Here is a 22854-nt window from a genome sequence, read left to right as displayed (position 1 = left end):
AGACATAGTACAAAAATATTAATAAGGGTGTGAGTAGGGATTCCATCAGCAGATGAGAGAGGCCCAAGTTCATGCACAGAGTCACAATATTGAATATGCTGATCAGGGCCCCGTTGCATAAAAGTTAGGATTATTGTAACTTTGCCACCCAGTGGTTACGATGATCAACAATTTACCATTGGATGGCAAAGTTGCACAATGGTATTAAACTTTTATGCAACGGGGTCCGGGGCTCCATCTTACGAAGACTTGCAATTGATCTGATAAACCGCAAGAATATGGAAATCTATAGCTGGCATATTTGTTTCCAATGGGAAATTTGCACTACCGGTATGTCCTTTTGTAAATAATTAGGAGCACACCAAATCATCAAGACAACAGTGAATGTATGGGTATACATCATATCTAGAAACATTTTTTGAATAAATGCACATGTAGTTTACATGCTGAAATTGCTGGCTTTCCATAGTGGTTGATTGGATCAATCACAACTTTTTGTAAGACAGGGCCCAGCACTTAAAATGAGGTACATGATTTCAAGAGGAATTGCTAGCCTTGTGATTTTGAAAGGCAGTTCATTGGTTTCGAGTAAAATCATCAAACAATTATCGACAAACTGTGAAGTACAAGTTTCTAAAACTACCATGAAGATTACAGCTATATCCAGATCATGTCAGAAGTGACCATTTGTCCCATCACCTTAAAGTTAATCCGCAAATTTTTGCAAAGGCATTTTAGAATAATTTATGCAATATGATATCATTCATATTGTCTAGTACAAGTAAAATAAGATGATTGTGTGTGCTTTAAATTTCATGTGTCATATTCCTGAAGTGTGTGAAGATGGCACAATGTCAATCATTTAATGTGCCATGTACATGTATTTTCTACTTACTTGAAGTAATTAAACATAGAAAAGTGTATTTATTTACCTGCATGTATCTTCTATTTTTTACTGTCTTTATTTCATATTGAGGGATTTTATGATGAAAATAATAATATAGATTATTTGTAAAGTACAAATTTCCGCCTTATTAGGTGTATATTCCACCAGCTGAGCTAGGCTACCTCTTCTGGTGCTCACAGCTTTTTGAGGAAATACTTCCTGCCAGTACCCATTTGAGTGCAGCATTAAGTCAACACCAAGTTCTCTCACACTTACACCCGTTTACTAAGGCATCATACCAAAAGTTAGCGTTTCTACTTCATCTGTCTCATTTTCATGGCTAATCCTCAGTCAGAGTCACCATGGTATAAACAATGGAGAATCCTGGAAAGCTGCTCCGATAGATGATTACTGTTCAAAGACACTGCACATCTTTCATATCGTCCTTTTCCGTATTCTCCATTGTTTTATTCATGGGGAACGCAAGGATTAGAAACAGAGACGCACGCAGGCTGCTTTCATGGAAAGGCAGTGCTCTGTCAATTGATAAAATGAATTCAGCAAATCAAACTAAATAATGTTTATTCCCACAGGACCCAAAAAAAAAAAATCAATTTATTAAAGGTCAAGTCCACCCCCCCCCCAAAAAAAAAAAAGTTTATTTGAACACAGAAAAAAAAGCATAATGCTGAAAATTTCATCAAAATCGTATGTGAAATAGGACATTTTAAAGTTTAATTTATTTTTCACTAAAAAAGTTTATGCACAATTTAGTGATATGCAAATGAGAAGAGTCAATGTCCCTGACAATATTTCAATATTTGCAGATTTGACAATAAGGACCAACTAGACTGAACCACATAATGTTAAAACAATAGTAATTTCTCATTTTCAGGGAGGAATAAAACTTTCTTTGCATGACAATGAGAAAATTATAATTAAGTTAATGAAATACAAAAGAAATAGTGACTCATGTCATCAATCCCCTCATACATGTATGCATAATGACCAGGATGTTCATATAGGCCTGTTTGTGAAATTAAGCAACATTTTAAAATGTCATAATTTTCTTATTTTACATCCGATTTTGATGGAATTTTCGGTATTATGCTTAAATTTTTCTATTTTTATTCAAAATAAACTCTTTGTAGGGGTGGACTTGTCCTTTAATGAACAATACTAGTAATACAGTTTGCATACATTTGGCCATTTCTGCTAAACCTCTGGTAATCTTTAAGTTTAGATAAATCCAATATGTCGTTATTCCAGTTCATTTCTAGATAAACCCAAAATGTGTTTCATTGCACTTAAACTTTTTCAAAGTAGTAAACATTCGTATCATTCCTGGATAAATTATGTCAGCATTCCACAAAACATTGATCCGATTATGTTTTAAAAGATCTTTCTTTTTAATATGAATTTCAAAGTTATAGAAACTGAGTAAAAGTAGAAGTATGTCATTTTCACTTACAGACGACTTTCAGACACAGGCTTATAAAATTATTTTACACTGTAAATATCTGGTCTCATGCAGGTAACAAACTGCAGCTAAAAATCAACAAATAGAGCAGCTTTTCACAGTAGATAAATCTAATTTTCTAAATCATGATTTTGAAATTGCAATTTTCTTCTCTTGCTTAAAATCTGCACATGACTTGTGTGTCAAGCAGTCTAAGAAGTCTATTACAAACCTACTGCAAAACTGACTATACAGGCACACACCTTGCCCTGAAATATCCCAAGCAGCTGGTCTAAAGCAATTGATCACTCCTCTTTACAAAATGAACCTATTCAAGGCAAAAACACAATCACTGTCCTTTCCAAACCTAACAATGATTATGTATATTAGCTAGAAATTGATGGTTAGATTAATTATTCTTCTCGTTGTACGATTAAAAGTTCCTGTCTCTTGGTAACCTGGCTACCTGAGTACAGGATTTAGCACAAGTTTATTAGGCTGAAGGGGGGGGGATAATAAAATGAAATGGATTTTCAATGTGACAATGACATTTTCACTTTCCCCTATAAAAGTGCCAATTGTTTCCTCCAATTTCATGCTTTTCAAGCATGAACAATTAAAACTCTGGCTAAGCAATTCTGATTTATTTGTTTTTCATTCACATCTATTTCACACACAAACATACACTCACACTCAATAACTGCACATTCACACTTCGATAACAGCAACATATCATCAGCAAATATATGCTCTATTCACTTGCACTACAGATATTTTTACTTCCATATTTACATACAAAGGAGTTCAAGAAATACTTTGCTACCATCAATTTCTTTCATACCACTTTAATTTTATTTACAAATTTTATTTTGTACTCATTTTCTTATACATTTTTTTTCACACTAAGTTCTTGATTTCATCAATGTGTACACAATTAGTTTTACATGTATTTATAAAGCAAGTACTTCAATAATTCAATCACATTTCTTCCATATTATCTTTGTTACAACAAATATTCATCTTCTGCTGTAATAATGATGCTCTACAATAACCGATGTCCCACTTTTCATCTATCCTTTATTTTCAAACTAAATTTGTCCACATATATTTGTGAGTTTCTAAGCTGACCACTACAACTATACTGAACAGATCTTACAATTGCATGATGAAATATGAGGTCACATTGTATTCCTCTTTACTATCTAGTATGGTGCAATCTATGATTTCATGGATGATAGATTCTAGATTTTTCCTGGGGTTAATGTGCAATAATGATTCGAACTTTGGATATCACATGCTTTAGTCACATGGGCACCATGAAACCTGCTCTCAATAACAATACTAGATGCAACTGAAACATCTTTTGCTTCTACACCAATCAAATGCTGTGATTTTAGATACGTAAAACAGCAGCTTATCAAGTCGAGTTTCATGAAACGGGGCTCTGAAAAGATTCACAAGGAGACTTAATATGCCCCAGTAAGGTAACTCTACACAATGAATTTTCTTTCTCAGGAGAGTGATGGTAACGTCAGTTCAGATATCAAGGGTTGGACTGACGAGTGTCACAAGCTACTGAAAATCCTTGTATCTGAATGCCTCGGAGCACATTTGTCGAAGCATTCCCATGGTTAAACTGAAGACAGAAGGATAACGAAGTCCAGGGGAGCGTTTCATGAAAGGACTTGTCAGACGTTTTATCCGACAAGTCCTGTTTTATCCGACAGTTACTATAGTAACAGTGCTTCTCAACCAATCAGAATCCAGGGAAGATGTCAGATATGACAACGTTGGACAAAATTATTGATGAAACGCCCCCCTGATGGTCAAGAATGGAAAACACAACATGGTCCTCAGGACAAGCAAAATTACCTTGGAATGGCAGTATCTTGTGAAAGCAGGAGATTAAAGACAAATGATGAAAAAAGGCTTTTAAAAAAAAGATCCCTTTAAACAAGTCTTCCAAGTTTCGTGAATTACTTTTTTTTCCATAGGATTACTGTGGTTTGCCAAATTACACACATAAATGTGTCTTGGCTGAAATATCTCCTGTAATACAGCACCATAAATATCTGTCATTCATTTCTGTAGCTTGTGTTTGGAGTGGAGATTATGGATTATCTATCATTAGAAGGTGAAATAAATGAGTGCCCATATAATGAGTTACATAAAGCAAGGTTAATAATAAGTCCATTAATTAACGAGAACACTCTACTAACACTAACATGAAATAGTGTGAGAATATATCATATTACCATATTGCTCTTTAGATGCCTTGGTGCTCTAACACGATTGTGGCACACTTACACAATGTTTTAAAGACTTGCGCAATAAGATACTACTTTGGCAAAAGAAGCAATTCTTAAGAAAATGGTAGCTCATCGCAATCACAAGCCAATAATTTTATTTGATTTGAGAGGTGGAGGGGTATGTGAAAATGGACAGGGTCATTAATATGAGTGTGGGGGTGCTGTTCTGTCATTACCGCAGCACATTAAATACTAGCACAAAGCACTTTGATTTGCTCATACAGTTGTGGATATTTGCATTGAAACTTGTGAACGTTGAACATATTGGGGCATGTTGAAGAGTGTGAACGCAACTCCAGAGATCAAACAAGTTTCCAAATGCATACTTATGATTGGTTGTAAAGGGAGTTGTGTTTGATTGCATATCTTTCTGCATTGCCCCCCCCCCCTTCCGATAGTGGCAGTGGGAGACAAGTAGAAGACATTAGAAATATAACTGATTACCACGACAGGGTCTTGAACCCTGCTCCTTGTGGTTGAAAGCCCAGACTTGACCATGAAACCTCACCTTCATTGCTTGAAGTATAAATGTTATGTATCCAGTGGGGAGACAAAGAAATCCCACTTGAATATTCAGATTTCAGAAATGTAAAATCCATAGTGAAAACTATTGCATTCGTAAATATGAGATTTCCTTATCAATGAACAAAATATAGCCCCATCCCCCCTTTCCCAACAAGGCAGTTCACGAACCACAAGTCTCGCCCAATTTCATGATCAATAAATATGCACTATGATCTTTTGACCCCTGATGACCTTTGACCTTATCATCCTCATGAACACTTATTTGGTATTACCATGGACCTACTAGAGATGGTATTACCCAAGGATCATATGTACCAAGTTACCAAGTGTGAACATGATTCATGCAGAAATAAGAAAAAGGGGCAATTTGAACAAAATTTGACATTTTGACCCCTTGATGACATTTGACCCTATCATCCTCAACAACGCACATGTGGTATTACCCAAGGATCATTCGAACCAAGTGCAATACAAATTGATGCAGAAATAAAGAAATGAGAGCAAGTTGAACAGAAACTTTTTTAAAAGATGGACATGACCTTACATCATTTGACCCCTAGATGACCCTTGACCCCATCATTTTCAACGGATCGTATGTGATATTATCCAAGTATCATGTGTACCAATTATCAACATAACTGATGCAGAAATAAAGAAATAAGAGCAAGTTGAACAAAACTTGAACATTTTTGTAACAGACCAACAGGAAATTGATCACTAGGTCTCTCCCAAACTTCGTTCAGGCGAGACAAAGCCACACCAGTGACTACATGTATTTCTCTTGAAGATTACCACAAACACAGTCCACAAAACTATCACATCTCGAATAAATAAAACAAATTTCAATAACCAAAAATTTGGCTCCTACAACACAAATCCTTCCATAAGGCCCACGTAAGCAAAATTTGATAAAATGAACATTGTTTAGTTCAATCATTATAATTCATATGTTTCTCATCTTTACAAGGAACAAGATAGACATGATCTCTATATAAAACATAGTCAAGAAATGGAATAGGTTAAAATCTACAAGTGAATACAAAAGACATTATGCACAAAAACATTTCATGTCAGAAAACACAATTTTAGATCAGACCAAAAAATATGTTTAGTATAGATTTATATGTCTTTTCAAATGAAATGTTGATCTTTCATTCCCAATATGTATTTTCAGACATGAAATGAATATATATCACTAAGAGAAAGAGATAAACATATAAAATACTGAGCGCAAACTTACAGATACATAATGATCAATAGAATAATATGGTTCAGGGAAAAATATTGTTTACAATATAAGAATGGTGATATACTTCAGTAAACTATTCATGCCATTCAAGGTTAAATTCTTAAGTATAGAAACATTTCAAGATCACTTCCAACTTTACAAAAAAAATATCCCATTATCATTACAGACGGATTACCACATTACGGAATGTCAAATAATTGGCTAAATACGCTTCACTCTATTTCTCACAATTTTCCCCCTTAATTAAAAGAAATCCTACCAGTTTCATATGCCCATTTAGAAGAATATGAAAGTATTTCCTTTAACATAGATGTGGTTTTCCCCCTCTTAGAAGCTTAATAAGTACTGCATGAAAACATGAAATTTCCAATATCTCTTCTTTAAAAATATTATAACAATTAAGACCTATGTTTTATTTATTAATTTCAGTCCTTGACCACACCTCTATGAACATACAAAAAGAAAGTAATAAAATCATTTATTATGCAACTCTGGATTAGGCCTGTGTGGAAAGAAGAGATCTAGGTATAAAGAGAAACGATTAAGAATTGATCAAGTCCTCATTTTGTGAAACTGTCATCAAGACTTAGTTCAAAGACAAACAACAGAAATAGTTTATTTCAAATCAAAATCTCTAGTGGGATTTCCAACAAATTAGAATATTGGTTCACCCCCAAATAACTTGGAGAATTGTTCAATTGCACAGTAAAAAAGAGCAAAAGGGAAAAATATAGCAAGATAGAGGAGGAGGCGGATTAAGGAGTAAAAGACACAAGATATAGGAAGAAAAATAGAGATAATTACAGCAAAACACAAATACATGTAACTTGATAATAAGTCTGATAATTTTGGAACGTTATGGAGCCTACATACTGGTATGTATTTCCTACAGAATTTTGAGGGCTATTGTATTGAACAATGTAAGAATCCATTTTCAAACTCTGTGGCCCAGTAAAAGGTTACATTTGATGAATGAACGTTGCAGGTTCGCTATTCCAGCAAAATGTCAAGTAGCTGAAATACTTTCATAAGTAAAAAATAACAGATTGAATTGCAAATTAATTAATGGCATGTAAAAGTAGGGGTATATTTATTTAGTATCACTTTGGTTGCATATGAAATAAATATTTTTAGCACTTGAAGTAGGGGATGAAACTACTACTATCAAATATTTTTCAAAGTCAGTTTTTTTAACAGAGCAGACGGTACACAACCATTTACTAGGCAAACAACAACTTACTTAGTTCTTTAATGCAATAAGAAAATGTTTAGAAATACAGAAACAAGGATTTAGCCTTGGTTATCCTGAGGAGCGTTTCATGAAAGGAGTTGTTGGATGTTTTATCTGACAAGCCCTGTTTCATCCGAATGTTACCATAGCAATGGTGAAGACAAAGAGAGTGGTCAGATCCAACAAATTAAAAGACTAGTCACTCACATGAAAGAATGACAGGGAAATCCTTTGGTAATGTAATTTTGTAGCCCCAGGTTTTAGCCAATTGAGGGGGGGGGGGGTGGGCTCATAAAAGCAGAGAAAATGCAGCAACTTAGGCATATTCAGGTATCGAGTGACAAACTCGGCAAAAACAAAGCTCAGCAACATTGAGTACAAACCTCATGGGACATGATGTGCCCAAATATATGTTGCAGAGGCAAGCAACTTTCTATTTCTGAAACAAATCTGCAGACCAATCCATTTCTTCTATATAGGGAGCATCAACTCTACAATATGCACTGACAACGGCTGAAACTCTTTGAGTAACACAGTTCAAAGGCAGAAAGCTGAATGTTAACATGTATTTGCAGTTGATAAAGGAAATTATGTACTGCTTCAACTGATGACGTTTCTTACCACTTTTACAGCCAGAAATAGAGAACAGATATCACTATTACACTAGGGACAATGCAATATTTATCCCTATCTAATGCAAGTGATCAGAACATTAATGACTCTGGGTTAATTAACATACCCGCAAACAGTCTACTTAAGACCCATGTTTTGAAGGCATATGAACTGACGACTGTAGAGATCCCTCACACTTTTCAAGGGAATATCATATTAATTTGTTAATCTCATCTACATCACTGTAAAAATATTGCTATGTGCAGCAAATTTTTGAAAATATTTGATATAATTATGGCTAATAAGGTGGTAGGTCGGCAATGCAATGCATCATGCATACAGAAAACCCTAATAACTCCCCAATTGCTACAATCCTAGATTTTACAGCATGAGTGAAAATTGAAGATCACCCAAGTTTGGAAGAGGGTATACACATATTAGTCTTCTTGTAGAAGTGATTATTCAATCATAATTTTGAATTATCAAGTGGATCGATTATCGTTTTTTCTCTCCTTTGCAGCTTACACTTTTAAATTGGCTTATACATGGAGTAGAATTTGAATATACAGTATTATCTTTATTCCATATCTATGAAGCAGCATACTCATTCTTGTTCTCACACCCTTCATCTATCTCTCTCACTTTTCCCTAATATCCCCCACCCCTCCCTCTCACTCACTCCCACTCTCTCTCTCTCAATTTTCCCCATCTCAAATTCTCCTTCTCTATATCCAACTTTCTTTATTCGAATAACCTTTTAAAATAGACTAATGATACCTAGAGGGAAGCTTCTTATGTGCCCACATCATTCCAATTTTTATCATCTAAAGACTTTATATTCTAATCTTGTGCTATATTGAGTGTATACAAAGTGATCTTTCTCTCTCAGCGGCTTATACCCCTTGAGATCATGACATAGGACTTCATTGCAAAATCATTATCATAATAAAGAAAAGGATTAAATCTTTTCTCTTTTGATACAATAGATTAAACACATACATAGACTATAACAAAACATAAGGGGGGCAAAAATAATTTTGAGGGGTGAAGTTTGCTGCCGCTATCACGTGAAGAGGTTGGTTGGCAGGTTGGCAGCTTCTCCCGTCTCATTCACAGGTACTCCATCGGCATTGAAGGAGAGTTTGTACTTCATGCGCAGGACCGCCCCGGGGGTCCTGTTGACGACCTTTATCGTTTGGGTGACGGCACCGGAGTTGTTAGGCGGGATGGTGTCTCCGGACGGGGGCAGCATCTGGAGCTCAAACGTCTGGTGGAGAAAGAGAAAATCAGATAGAACTTGGATAAATTTATACCATAAAAAGAGTCCTGACAAAAGTTCATATTAATTTCAACTATTTTATTATCGAGGTGTAACATGACATGTCTTTGTTGCCCTAGAGTTAAGTTATTACTTCATTACATAGACCCTGTTGTATCATAGAAAAGTCTGGCAATTTTTTGTCAGACTTTTTCAAAGTTTATTGCCAATGGGAGAATTTTCTTTGCCATAGTTTTTTTTTATGGCAAAAGTTTTATGCAACAGGCCCCTGGGCAATTTTTCCTTTTTTTTTATTTTTCTTTTACTGTTACCGTAAGTGTTACATTTCTGTAAATGCCTTTGGAAATTTACCTTTGGTACAGCAGCTTGGAACAAGAAGGCATTAAATGAAGACGTGGTGCCATTAGTTGCTTTGAGGTTGATGTTTACCGCCCCAGACCCGCTTTCTTTCTCAAAAGAAAACTCCACCTTCAGACCACGGGTTTCAACTGCTGTTACAGTGGGGAATGATGAGCCTACACAACGAAACAAAAAAATAAATAATCAATGACAGCAAAAGGACACATGATTCTTAATTTTAGGACCATTCTTCATTGGATTTTTTAAGCTCAACCAAGGAATACATCAGAAGTATTAAAAAATTAAGCATAGAATATAACATTTCATAAACAAAACACGTTTATAATAATCAACGCTTATCCTTAACCTGAAAATCATGAATGAGGTAAATTCTGCTTTCTCCCCAAATTCTATGAAATTTGTCTGTTTTCCATATCACGAAAAAGTGGGGACTCAAGGTATAATGCATCTCCGCAGTCATGACTCACCACCAATATTATTAACAGGACCGCCTAGGAGACTGTTGATGCCCAGTGCAGGGGGTACGGATGCAGGAGGAACGGTCTGCATGGATCCCATGCCATCCATGAGATTCATGATAGGGTTAGGCGTGGGCTGGACGGGAGGTGGTCCGGAGGGAACAGGTGCGCTCAGGTCCAGACCCCCTAGGAGATCCAGGAGCCCGTCCGTGTTGTTACCGACCGGTTCCACAGGCTTGGTAGGTTGCTGGGGCAGGGAGTTTGTGATGATTGGCGAGCTGGGACCGCCTCCTAATAGGTCGACAAGACTTGAACCCTGCAGAAGAGGAAAGTGTAGTAGAAAAGGAGCAAGGCAAGAATAAAAAGGTCAGCCAATATTTTTTTCTGGACTAAAGAGATCATTTCTGATAATATAATTGGCTTTGAACAGCATCATCTATGCTGAATTAACTAAAGGCCTGCCAACATTTGGAAAAAAAAAGAGTCCTGATCGCACAGCGCAAATTTTTCTGCTTGATGTTTTAGGTGTGTCTCCCTCAAATTTGTTTAATTAAGACATGTTTGGCATTCTTATATTTGAACACTCAGAAATTTCAAGTGTAGAAACCTTTATTACTCTTACTCCCATACACACACCAATACCCCACCAAACAAATACATAAAAATGTATGGCTGATTTATCTTTTATCTTAAATTAATGGAAAAACGGAGTGCTCCTCTTTTTGGCTGATATAAATATCTTAAAAGCAGGTTAACTCCTGGAAAAAAGGGTAGTTGACAGGCCTACGATTAATTCTACATTACAATTAAATGTTCAAGATTCAAGGTTTATTCATATCAGCAATTCACATTTTCATACATCAATAACTGAATTTACAAACAACTTAATAAATTGAACAGAGATTTTCATAGACATGTAAAGTGAAGTTAGAAGTTCTCAAATACAAAAGTTCTTGACATTCTTATGTTTCTTCAAGAATAAAGAAATAAATAAAGAGTACGGTTACATCTATTGGCAACTGTTGACAAAATAATGAAAATCTATGTTTCGTATGAAAACAATGAGATTGTATTACCTCATCATGCGTTGGTGCAAGGCTAGGTCCCGTCCTATCTAGCTGCTCATCCTCAAGCATTTCACCGTTGTTCTGTGTCTGACCTTCTCTCTTCTCTTTGCTCATGGGAGGCATTCTTTCTAATAATGGCCCTCTATAAATCAACAAACAACAATCAACATATTCAATTGAATTCAATTCGATATTTCTTGAGGCCATTCCATAAAATATGTACGTCCGACCCCATATATGTGGGACCTTCATAAAATTTTCTATCTCTAATTTCTGGTTTGTTTGTAATGCTCTCAAATGACCATGACTTGGTCAGTTTATGAAGTGAAGTAAACTTGAGAAAAATGGGGGTCGCAGGTACAAAAAGGTTGATTATTTTACAGAATTACCAATGGTTTTCTATAAATCAATAACGAACAGCATTCAATAAATGTTGATTTACTTACATATTTTTTATGCCTATGGGTGATTCAAAGTATGGTATAAGTACTACGATTGGTGTTGAGTATGGGGGAAAAGGGTGCTAAACATAACTCCAACACCAAGTTGTGGTTCAGAAATATGCATCACTGAATGATCAACATTGAGTGCTGGCATCATCCCTCTCTGAAAGCACCTCAATTTCACATGAAAAGGCTTGACGATGAAATTTGAAATCAGGGAGAAACTGCAGCAACCAACTTGAAATCAAAATTTTCTTGAGGTCTAGCTAGTGTAAGCATAGCCCATCAACACTCTCTTCTCCAGATGACATTCACCAACAGTTATCAACATCAACTGCCAGAAATCACATTTTTGTTTACGTCAATCATAACACCAGGCTGATATCAATTACAGAGTTTACTTGAGGCTTCTAATCATTCTAAAGTACTTTTTTAATGAATCCAGTAATATACATGAGAGATATTTTGCTACGTACTGGGGCCTACATGTCCTTTGCACATTTCAGGGGATATCAGGACATTTTAAAGGGCTAGCTTGCACACAGCTCAATAATAGAAAATTGAAAATGGATCATGTTTATTCATACTCACGCTATATTTTTATGAGATTTTGTGAGTGACATGAATTCTACTGATCTCTGTTGTAACTCCATATCCAAGGACTGAGTGTAAGGTTTCACTATCTTTTCTATCCTCCTGTACACCAGAGAGAGAAAAGGAGAGAGATGTTAACATACATCAAGGCAAAAGAAAGAGATAGGACATGGGACAGCAAGAGAGAGAAGGGATGAGACAGAAGAGAAGAGAAGAGAGGAAGATGGGCAGAAAAAAAATAGGAGAAAAAAAAATGTGAGAAAAGTAGAGACGGAGAGGAATAGAAGAAAAGGGTGAAGTATAAAGAGAGAAATGAAATCAAGTATAACAGAGGTGAAAATAAATTGAAAAAAAATTATCGTTACATTGCACTTAAAAAATCAATGAGTATGACAGGTAAAAAATAATATGTTAAATACATTCAAAGAATGAGTCTAAACCATTTTCAATTTTTGGCATCAATTCACGTAAATCAAAATGTTTATGTCTTTATTTGATTTGTGTTAATCAGTGATATTTCCTCTTTGCACAGATGCAACTACAGATAACCATTAGAGACAGAGCTGGGATTTGAATCCTGTACCTCATGACCCTGGAAATTTATCCACTAGACCAGGACATACACATCCAACTATATTTCAAAATTTAAAGAAGATACTCTCTGAAATTAATCATTTTTTGAAGCTTACTCATTTGTCTCTGAGAAGCGAACACTGAGTTTGGTACCAAGGATGGCTAGGAGTACATATTCCTTGGTGATTTGTGTTGACGTTGTCGTCTGGATCATTGACTCTAATAAATCCAAGACATCATCTTCTGATACCTGTACAATACAAAGAAAGGAATGAAAAATTTAAAGTAATATTTTCAAATTGTCACAGTAAAACACACCATATATAAATCGCTAATTATTAAATTAAATTATTAAATATCCCTACTAGTATTTGCTTGGAAGCATTGCACTGCATCGTCCAACCCAACCATGCCAATTGCACTATTCCATTAAATATTTTGGGCTTTCCCTGTGATTTAGCAGGGTTCAAACCCACAAATACAGTTCAAAATAAACGGCTCACAGAGGAAAGTGAATAGGGGAATTTGGATTAAACTATTGACAACAGAAGTATGAAATGGTGGGGATGATTATTAGCATGAATAATAAGTATCCAATTATATTATATTATTGTGATTTTCATACATTATGTGCATGCGTGAAAATCCCAAGCACCAGCGAGCTCTGACTGTGCAATAACCTGAATAACTTCTATCCCCTTTTTTGTGAATATGCTAGCAATATTCCATTAAGGAACAGGCTCAGATGTCCTTTCATTTATATGACTTGAATTATCATTCATCTCAATTATCAAAATAAAAAGGGCACTCAAAATAATGTTGGAGAATTCAGTTAACACATTAACACACTCAAGGCAATCGTAATTTTAGATACATCATAAAAAAAAGATACAAACTGCAATCAAGATTTATGTAATTCAGCATGCCAGATTACATTCAGGCAGTAATGCAAAATGTGCAGGAGTATTTCACAATCAAATGTTCATGTTCACACATGCCTGTGAGGAAGTTTTTTTTTCCAAAATGACCTCCATTCATGAAATGTTTTTTTTTTTCAAAATCCCACTTTAGGTCAAATGGCATATTGAGGATTTCAGGATCACAACAAATGACTTGAATGTGAAAGCCAAAAGAAAAATTACCACTATACCCTTATGCAAGTCCATCACTCAAACAAGGCATGTTCTGAACTTATATATTGATAACATGGCAAATTCCATACATATATAATGTGTGAATTTAAATGAATTATTCAGGATTTGTGATATCACTAGGGCATTGTGGTAGACAGACATCAGGCGGTTACATATTAATTACAAATGGGAAGAAATTAGGCAGAGGTGATTGGAGACTGTTTCACAAAGCAAGTTAATAAAGTTACGAATGAATTGACAAAAGCCTGGAATACAGCAATCCAAATTTATATGGTTCTCAATCCATTATTAAATGAATTGGCATAAGTTTGAAGATTTTCACGCTGAGAATTTTATATCCAATTTTGATGAAATTTTCAGTGTTATGCTTGTTGGATTTTTCTCTCTTTATTCAAATCAACTTACTGTTTGAGTGGACTTATCCTTTAATATCAAGAAATTAAGGATTAAATGAGAAAACAGCTAGCCATATATACACAGGCATATGTTGACGTATAAATCCAGGCGTGACATCCCCTCGAATGGTTACATGTATTTTAAGGCAAAGTGTAATATTAGCCAAAATCAAGGACAGGACTGGAAAATGTTGGGGCTCGTATTGTTGCACTTCATATTTTAGTCATTCATAAAGTCATGCCTAAATGTACAAACCGCTTTATGAAACAGGGACTCGGGACTATAACAACCACACAGTCACAATCACACATCATGCCTTAATATTCAAAGGACTACTTTCCGAAACGGTGCCTAGATCCATCATGGCCTCGATGGGGGAAATATACATGTGTGGTAAGAGAATGAATTAATACGAGGAAATATACGGATCTTTAAAATAAAAATTTTAAAAAGTCAGATATTTTTATTCTTTTTTTATGGGTAAAAAAATAACATAAGGATGGATATAAAATTAATAAACTAATCTGTTTGTACACCAAAATGAATAGCCAGTTAATAAGGCAATACAATTACCCTTTTTTCCGAATATTCACAAGTATTAGTAACAGTAAAGTAACACTTTGCATAATATATTGCAAGGATGATCCACAGAAGGTACAGAGTTAAAGGCATGGTCACACCGCCCGAGCGTTGTTGGAGCGGTAGTGGAGCGGAGAGAAAAAATCACCACCGCTCGCTACCATTCACCATTTTCAATTTCTATTTTTTTTTTTTTTCGATTTTTATTTGCGTTTTTTCCCCCAATTTTGTGAGCGAAATTCGACCCCCTCGCCCTACCGCTCCACGACCGCTCCCAAAACGCTCGGGCGGTGTGACCATGCCGTAAGTATTTCATCAGGATAAGGGGGGTGTATATTAAGGTTAGTTAGCGAGAAATGCTACCAGTAACTACAACAATTGCTATTATTTTTCAAGCCTGTGAAGACAAACTTGTAAAAATATTCCAGCAACAAATAGGCTTAAAAGGGCACAGCAAACGGTTTATCAAGTAAAAACAAGTAATTAAATTGATAAAGCATTGTTAGAACATATATTGTACTCAATGAGCATTAATAAAAAATTATTAAAAAAAATTTGAAAATAAAATATCTGTTCATTATAGATCAAGATGTTACGCAATGAAGGGAGCAATCAAATAGATAAATCAATAGAGTAGATGGCATATGGATCGATGTTAGTTTGGAATCTTTTCTAACTTTGTGAGCAACACACCTCCAATGAATATGTCAAGCGTAGCCACTACCCCTAACTTAATAGGGCAATATTAGTTTAGGAATCTTTCTATCTTTGGGAGCAACACACCAACACCTCCCTAAAAATGTGAGATATAGCCACTACCAATTACTTAAGGACGTTCCCAGTTATGTTTGTGCGCATCCCTATCTGAGCAGATTTTGACAGAGTAATAGAGGTTTACACTCAACGTTGTGATCTTGGGGTTTTAAAGTCAAGTCCACCCCAGGAAAATGCTAATTTTAATAAATAGAGAAAAATCAAACTAGCATTGTGCTGAAAATTTCATCAAAATCGGTTGTAAAATAAGAAAGTTATGACAATTTAATTTCTTTCTTTTTTATTGTTTGAATTATGCAATATTTCATTTTTTACAAATTGACAATAAGGACCAACTTGACTGAACCATACAGTATTAAACTATGCTAATTCCACATGTTCAGGGAGGAATTAATTGTTGTATCCCTTGACAATGAGGAGAAAAATAGAATATTTTATATAATAAAATACAAAAGAAATAGTGAGTGGATGACGTCATTGTCTCCTCATTTGCATACCAGTCAGGATGTGCATATAACTGTTTTGTGAAATTAAGCAAAACTTCAAAATGTCATAACTTTCTTATTTTACATCTGATTTTGATGAAATTTTCATTGTTATGCTTGTTGATTTTTTTCTCCTTTTATTCAAATTAAGTTTTTGTTGGGGTGGACTTGTCCTTTAAGAACGCAAAGTTATTGTTATTGCGTGTTTCTCGAGACCTTGCAAATGGGTGAACTTCAAAGCTTGATGGCAAAAAAAATCAAGCACATGAACCCATGTTAATTTGTGCATATTTGGAATAATTAGGTGCTAAAGTAACGCTGTGCAAAATTTTGTGAAAATGACATAGATTTCATTTTAACTGTGGAACGTCCTTAATTGAGCAACAGGAGCATTAGTTTGGGATCTTTTCTAGCCTTGGGAAGCAACAAACCTAAACACCATCAATGAATATGTGAGATACAGCCACTACCCCTAACTAGGGTTCCCACAGAAATTTGAAAACAGAATTCCATGACTTTTCTCTGACTTTTCCATGATTAAATTGCTGCTTTCCATGACTTCCTGTGACGTCCTGGGAATTATGTAAAATTTGGGATGTCACAAAACTGGGTAAAATGGAAATCATGAACACCAATAATAATAGCAGAGTATGAGAGTTGCGAGACACGAAAAACTGGAAAGCTGCCATGGCCAAGAGGTAAATGCAATTCCATGACTTTTCCAAATTTTCCAAATTCCCTGACTTTTCCATGACTACAAATTTTTCCAGGATATTCTAGGACTGTGGAAACCCTGCCTAGCTTAATAGCGCAATAGGAGTGTTAGTTTGAGAATCCTTTTCATCCTTGGGAGTGTTATGCCTTCACACCTGCTAATGAACAGGTGGTGAGGCATAGCCACTACCCCTAACTTAAAAGCGCAACAGGATTTGTTAGTTTGGGAATCTTTGCTATCCTCGGGATCAATACGCCTACACACCTCCAATGGCTCTGTGAGGCCTGGATCATAGGACGGTGGTGATTTGAGTTGATCAACGCTGAGCTCAGATAGGTAGAAGGTACGTACCTGGATGGGCTCCTCTTCGTCTACCACGCCCGCTACTAGCAGGTCCCCGTACTCTCCAATGCACCAAGCAGACACCTGCGCCAACGGTTGCTGTAAGGAAAAGAGAGTTAAAGATTATAACTAGGAACTTTACGCAGAATTTAATGGAAAACTTGCTGATGACAGTTAGTTCCGACACCAAGTCAAATCTGCCATGGTCATCCCCGCCAGTGCTAGCAATGTATGGCATGCATATTTTCCATTTACATGAGATACACTCGGATTGCATTGCCACGTTCTGTACACAGAACCATGGACAGAACTGAGGGGTGTTGCATGAAACAAATAGTCGTTGGTGTGTACCAACTGTTATGAGCTTTACTGAAATCCTTGCATCTGATTGGCTCAGAACATAAAAAGTCAGTGAAAAATCACTATTTGCTTCATGAAACACTACCCTGATGCTACGTGTATTTTGTCTGAATCATTAACATGAAGTGATGTAGCATTACCGCATGCTGTGGCACAAGGACTATTAGACAAGGTTGCTTGAAGTTTGTTTTCCCCAACGTTTCTCAGAAACATGGTCAGGAATATTCCAGTTCTAATTCATACAGTCTGTAATATAAACTAAAATACTAAAAAATCATATGTCTATGAGTAAGATTTATCTACAATAAAATACAGGTCTGCTTAAGGTGAAATTAAAAAATAGATATTAAGCATGTAATAGAATTACATGATACATGCAGACAAAGGAATGAAAAAGAAAATGTATGATGTATGTAACTGTACATTAATAAAAATTAAGAAGAGTGAAAATTGCTCTCCATTTTTTTTTAGGAAGGGAAATTCCCTGTTTGGAAGGGAATAATTTTCAGGAATTAAAACAGCTTGATTGTGCATCAAAATACAACACTGCACTGGGTTTTATAAAGGAAGTATAATATTTGAGTTGCTGTAATAGAGAGGTCATTAATAGAACAATACACAGTAATTACAATAAATTCTGTATGATGCCACTGCAAAAATTGTCATTTAATCTTTTGGTGAGGGTGTGAATATATAATACTGTTTGCAAACTTTGAACATTCATGATGCCACTCTCATTAAGAAAATCAAGATGACTGCCAAAGTCTGTATCAGCTTTAATATTCAGGTAGTGCTTTTTTTTTTATTTAAGGCAAAAGACTGTAGGATTTCTTTGACATAAACTATTTTTTTTTTCGCCTTTTGATCTCCTGCTACATCTATTTGTAGTAATAGCTGCAAATTGATGCAAAAACAAATTTCAGAGATAAATGTATACTGGAGATATGCTTAACTAAATTAGTGAGGGATAAAATATTAAATCATTTTTCATGCATCATAAATCCATTCTTGAGACAAATATGTATGTAATATGCTGTATTGAAATGCAATCACAAACAAAATCATACAATCATGCTAGAAATCATACATTGAACTAAAATCTAAACATTGTAGAAAAGAACACAGATCTTTGAAGACTTGGCATAAATGTACATACATATTGCAATTAAAAACAAATACAAGCATAAATATATGGTAAGACACCAAAGCAAATTTTCATTAACATAATCGAACAATTATTTGTTTTCATGCAAAATTTTCATTTGTTAAAGTTTGACAATACTCTGTCTTACAGTCAATTTAACACTGTTCCAATGTTGTCTACAAACAGTTTAATAATCATTCATGCCGTAAGATAGGACTTACTTTTAATGATGGCAAAAGATAAACCAAGGGACTTAATTAAATGGATAAAGTGAAACTGGAATATACATGAAGAACTACATGAAGTACAAGTACTGTACAAGTTACAAATTACAGCTTACAGTACATGTTATTTGCTTGACATTTCATTATTACAGTCAAATCTATTGAGCAGCTCTTGAGAAAAATTAGCTAAGGGTAGTTAGGCATCCAAATAATTTTTTAAAAATGACCCCCCCCCCCCCCTTTCCAAGTAGCCTTCACAAAAAATCTATTGGATTTTAATAATAGATGTTAATTTGAAAGGAAAGTAAAAAAAGAAAACATACTTTCTCTGCCATTGAGCTATTCAAATGTACTACTAGATATTTATAATTGGCTTTAAATAAGTCAACATTGTACAAGTACAAAGAAAAATTTTGAGTGAATTTCATTTGTAATTTTTTCCCCTGATATTTAAACTATAGTTAAGCACTCAAGGTTAGTAAGCTTGACCTGTATTCAATTCAGCACCGGTATATGGATTAAGTCAGTATTACTTATTTCACTAACAATTTTGTTATGATTTAACATTCATTTTTCAATCAATAAGTCAACTTCAAGGGAGTATTGTATATGTAGTAATGAGTAGTGGGTGGCACTGGAATGATTCAATCACAAAGATCGGAGGGGCTATCCATTGTGTGTTAGAAATGGCTTGTTCCTCAGTCTTTGTCTGATCAGAACATCCTTGCTTGTAAGATCCAATTAATTTAATAGAATATGTCATTTGTAAATTTGTAGTATGTTATCAATACTACAATTGTGTGCAACTTATGATGATATATTTAACTGAGAAATTATAACATTGGCTGCAACACATGTTTCTCTTCATAAACCATTTTTTTTTTCAATTGAGTTGAATTGAGTAGTTGCCTAATTTGAAATAAAAGAATCATTTGGAAATCAAATAAAATAATTCTGACTTGGGTAATGAATTGAATACCGGCCCTGATCAGGAGCAAGCATGAGGTTATCAATCATTCCATGTGGCGTTATCCTTCCATGCATGCAGTCCAGCCAGTACTCACTCGATGGACCTCTCTGTAAGGTTTTAAGCTAACCCCGGGACAACTCCAATGCTGCAGACCTTCAGCGCAAGAATCACGCTCAGACTGAAAGCATATACACAACTTATACATCAAGTCACTTGAAATGTACATGAAACCAACAAGGCACGGTCAGAATGAATACACAGGTATCATATCACTTGAAATGTACATAAGCTGCGAACAAGGCATGTAAGCAGGCATGCCATAACATGGGGGTCCTTTCCTCACCTCTTTACTCACGTTTGATTACTTATTATCATAATATAAAATACATGCAAATACAGAACAACCAAAGGACACTTCATCAACATACATGCTTCCTGTAACAATTTACACTCCTCCCCCCCCCCTTCATCTGTTTAACTTCACAAACCAAAAGCAATTATTCTAGATCCCTTATCTTTTCGTGACAATAAGGAAAACTGCTATCCCCAATCCCGCAACATTTAACACGATCACACATCCAAAAGTTTTACTTTACATTGTTTGCAGGACACTTGGGATGTTGGGGATGATTACTGAGGTACTTTTCATGCAATAAATGAAGCCTTTCCTTTTCAAATATTCTCCATAATACTTGGAACTGAATAGAACACCAATATCATAATCCTTGTGGGTAAAATATCTCATTACATTACTACTACATAAATTCTGCTTCATGCCTGTTTTATTAATAAGCATTAGATATGGGTCGGCAGTGTTACTGTATTACTCTTCATCCAATTTCAGTCACCTTAACATTACAACAGGCCTTCCTCGGCTTGACCATCATTATCTCTTGAGCTACAGTTAGAGCAAAGGCAATTTACATGTAACTCTACTGCCACTAACCCAGGAAGAGACTGAAATATGGAATGAGATTCACCAAATGAATTCATACACATGGGACAAAGTAATATACAGTAGTAACTAGTAACAATTTGATGAGAATCACCCCCATCTAAAGAAAGTCTTCCATAACAGTTTCAGACATTACCAACCCCCCCCCCCCCCCTCCCCTCCAACATCACCAATCCCTAACTCTCTCTGAGAGTGAATCAGGGCCAGGTTGGAGTTGAATCCATAAGTGCTCAAACCTCGGGAGTGCTTCATGGAACATCTTGTAAGCAATTTTCACTGCCATATTTGCTCTGAACCAATCAGACACAAGGATTTCAGCAGCTGATGACAAACAGTCAGTGAAAATCACTCACAATTGATTTCATGAAATGCCCCCCAAATGTTGTTGCAATCTGACTAACCTGACTGATGTCCTCTTTGACTGCTTTGAAGAGTTGCTGTACAGTGTAGGCATGGAGCGACGACGTGTCTGAGATCATCTGGATAAGACTAGCTACCGACTCGTCGGGGACGTTGTTACCAGCTGCCGACAGGACACGCATCATGGTGTCTATGTGCCACCTCTTGTTTGGAGAGTACCTGTCAAGAAGGAGCACCAAAACATATCAACAGGAAGTCAACATAAATTAATCCAAAGCCACCAAGGCCATATACAGAGCTGCCAACCTTTTAAAGTAGAAAGTAGTACTCTACAAGCTCAAAAGTCATCACTTAGACATAAAAGTCAGTCATTTCATATGCCACACGCTGTGGTATAAATTTCTTTGAAGATGTAATATAGAGAACAGATTCCTTAGAAAGAAAGAAATCCTCGTTCTTTAAAGGTTCAGATTCAGAATCGTCTCTGGTACTCTCTCTTTTGCATAAATCCAAGATTAATCCAAGAGTAATGAACCACAAGATTGAGTCAGTTTTTAAGCATGAGATGATAACATTTTGAGCAATGTAAACAAAGAAACATGTACACGATCACGCTAATAATGAGCATCATTGGCCGCCTCCAGATGAGTTTGCCACTGCCCAATGTCATATTAAATGTTAACAAAAAATATTTGCCCCCAAAAGAGTAATAATTGAGGTCAAAAGCATAATGGCATAATTTGACATGAAAATCATGATTATTTTTTTTTTTAATAGTTAGCAGCTCTACATATACTCTTTGATGCCCATTTGAATGATCTCAGTGTCCCTCCTATTGGTGGTGGATTTTTGTGCAACCTTTTCGTTTTCCCTGATTTGCGCTGCAATACAGAAATGTGTCCAATGAAAAAATGGCCTTGACCTAAAAATAGTGGAATTCAAGGCATGCTCAGCAGTTTTTGGAAGACGTTAAAAAACATTGAACAGCTTCTCAATTCAGAGAGCTAGCGAAGAAATGAGAAAAACTACGATTCAGTAAATTACGTCCTTATCAAGATAGATTGGAATGACATTTTGAGCTTTATTTAAAGATTCAAAGCTGAATTATATTTTTGTGCATGAATTAGTATTATCAATGAATCCAAAAAAATAAGATCGATTTTGGAATAGTTAACAATGTAATTTTTAAGAAGTATCTGAGAGTCGCAAACAAACAGAAAAACATGGCTTCACCCACGCACATTATGGGCCAATAAATTCAAGGCAATCAAGCTTGTTACTACTATTCCAAGTTCTACTTGTTTGATTAAAGGTTTGGATCTATAGCATCATGTGACAGATGTTATGATAT

General features: G+C 35.4%; 1 protein-coding gene across 6 annotated transcripts in view; it reads right to left on the bottom strand.

Moving 5' to 3' along the window:
• Nucleotides 1–8968: 8968 nt before the first annotated feature.
• LOC121407961 (AP-1 complex subunit gamma-1-like) overlaps nt 8969–22854 on the bottom strand; it is a 49968-nt gene continuing 36082 nt past the window's right edge. For 2 of the 6 annotated variants that reach the window (XM_041599233.1, XM_041599236.1), the window contains 8 exons: nt 21545–21722; nt 17413–17589; nt 13162–13295; nt 12470–12574; nt 11445–11577; nt 10378–10684; nt 9902–10065; nt 8970–9538 (listed from right to left, as the gene is read on the bottom strand). In XM_041599233.1, the coding sequence (XP_041455167.1) occupies nt 9335–9538; nt 9902–10065; nt 10378–10684; nt 11445–11577; nt 12470–12574; nt 13162–13295; nt 17413–17589; nt 21545–21722 (1402 nt within the window). In that variant the 3' untranslated portion in view covers nt 8970–9334. Of the gene's footprint in view, nt 9539–9901; nt 10066–10377; nt 10685–11444; nt 11578–12469; nt 12575–13161; nt 13296–17412; nt 17590–20282; nt 20367–21544; nt 21723–22854 lie in introns of all 6 variants that reach the window. The other 4 variants (XM_041599235.1, XM_041599234.1, XM_041599237.1 and 1 more) reach the window with 4 other exon arrangements.

Source organism: Lytechinus variegatus, chromosome 2, assembly GCF_018143015.1.
Source record: "Lytechinus variegatus isolate NC3 chromosome 2, Lvar_3.0, whole genome shotgun sequence".
Classification (NCBI taxonomy): Eukaryota; Metazoa; Echinodermata; class Echinoidea; order Temnopleuroida; family Toxopneustidae; genus Lytechinus; species Lytechinus variegatus.
This window is presented reverse-complemented; position numbering and strand designations above follow the sequence as displayed.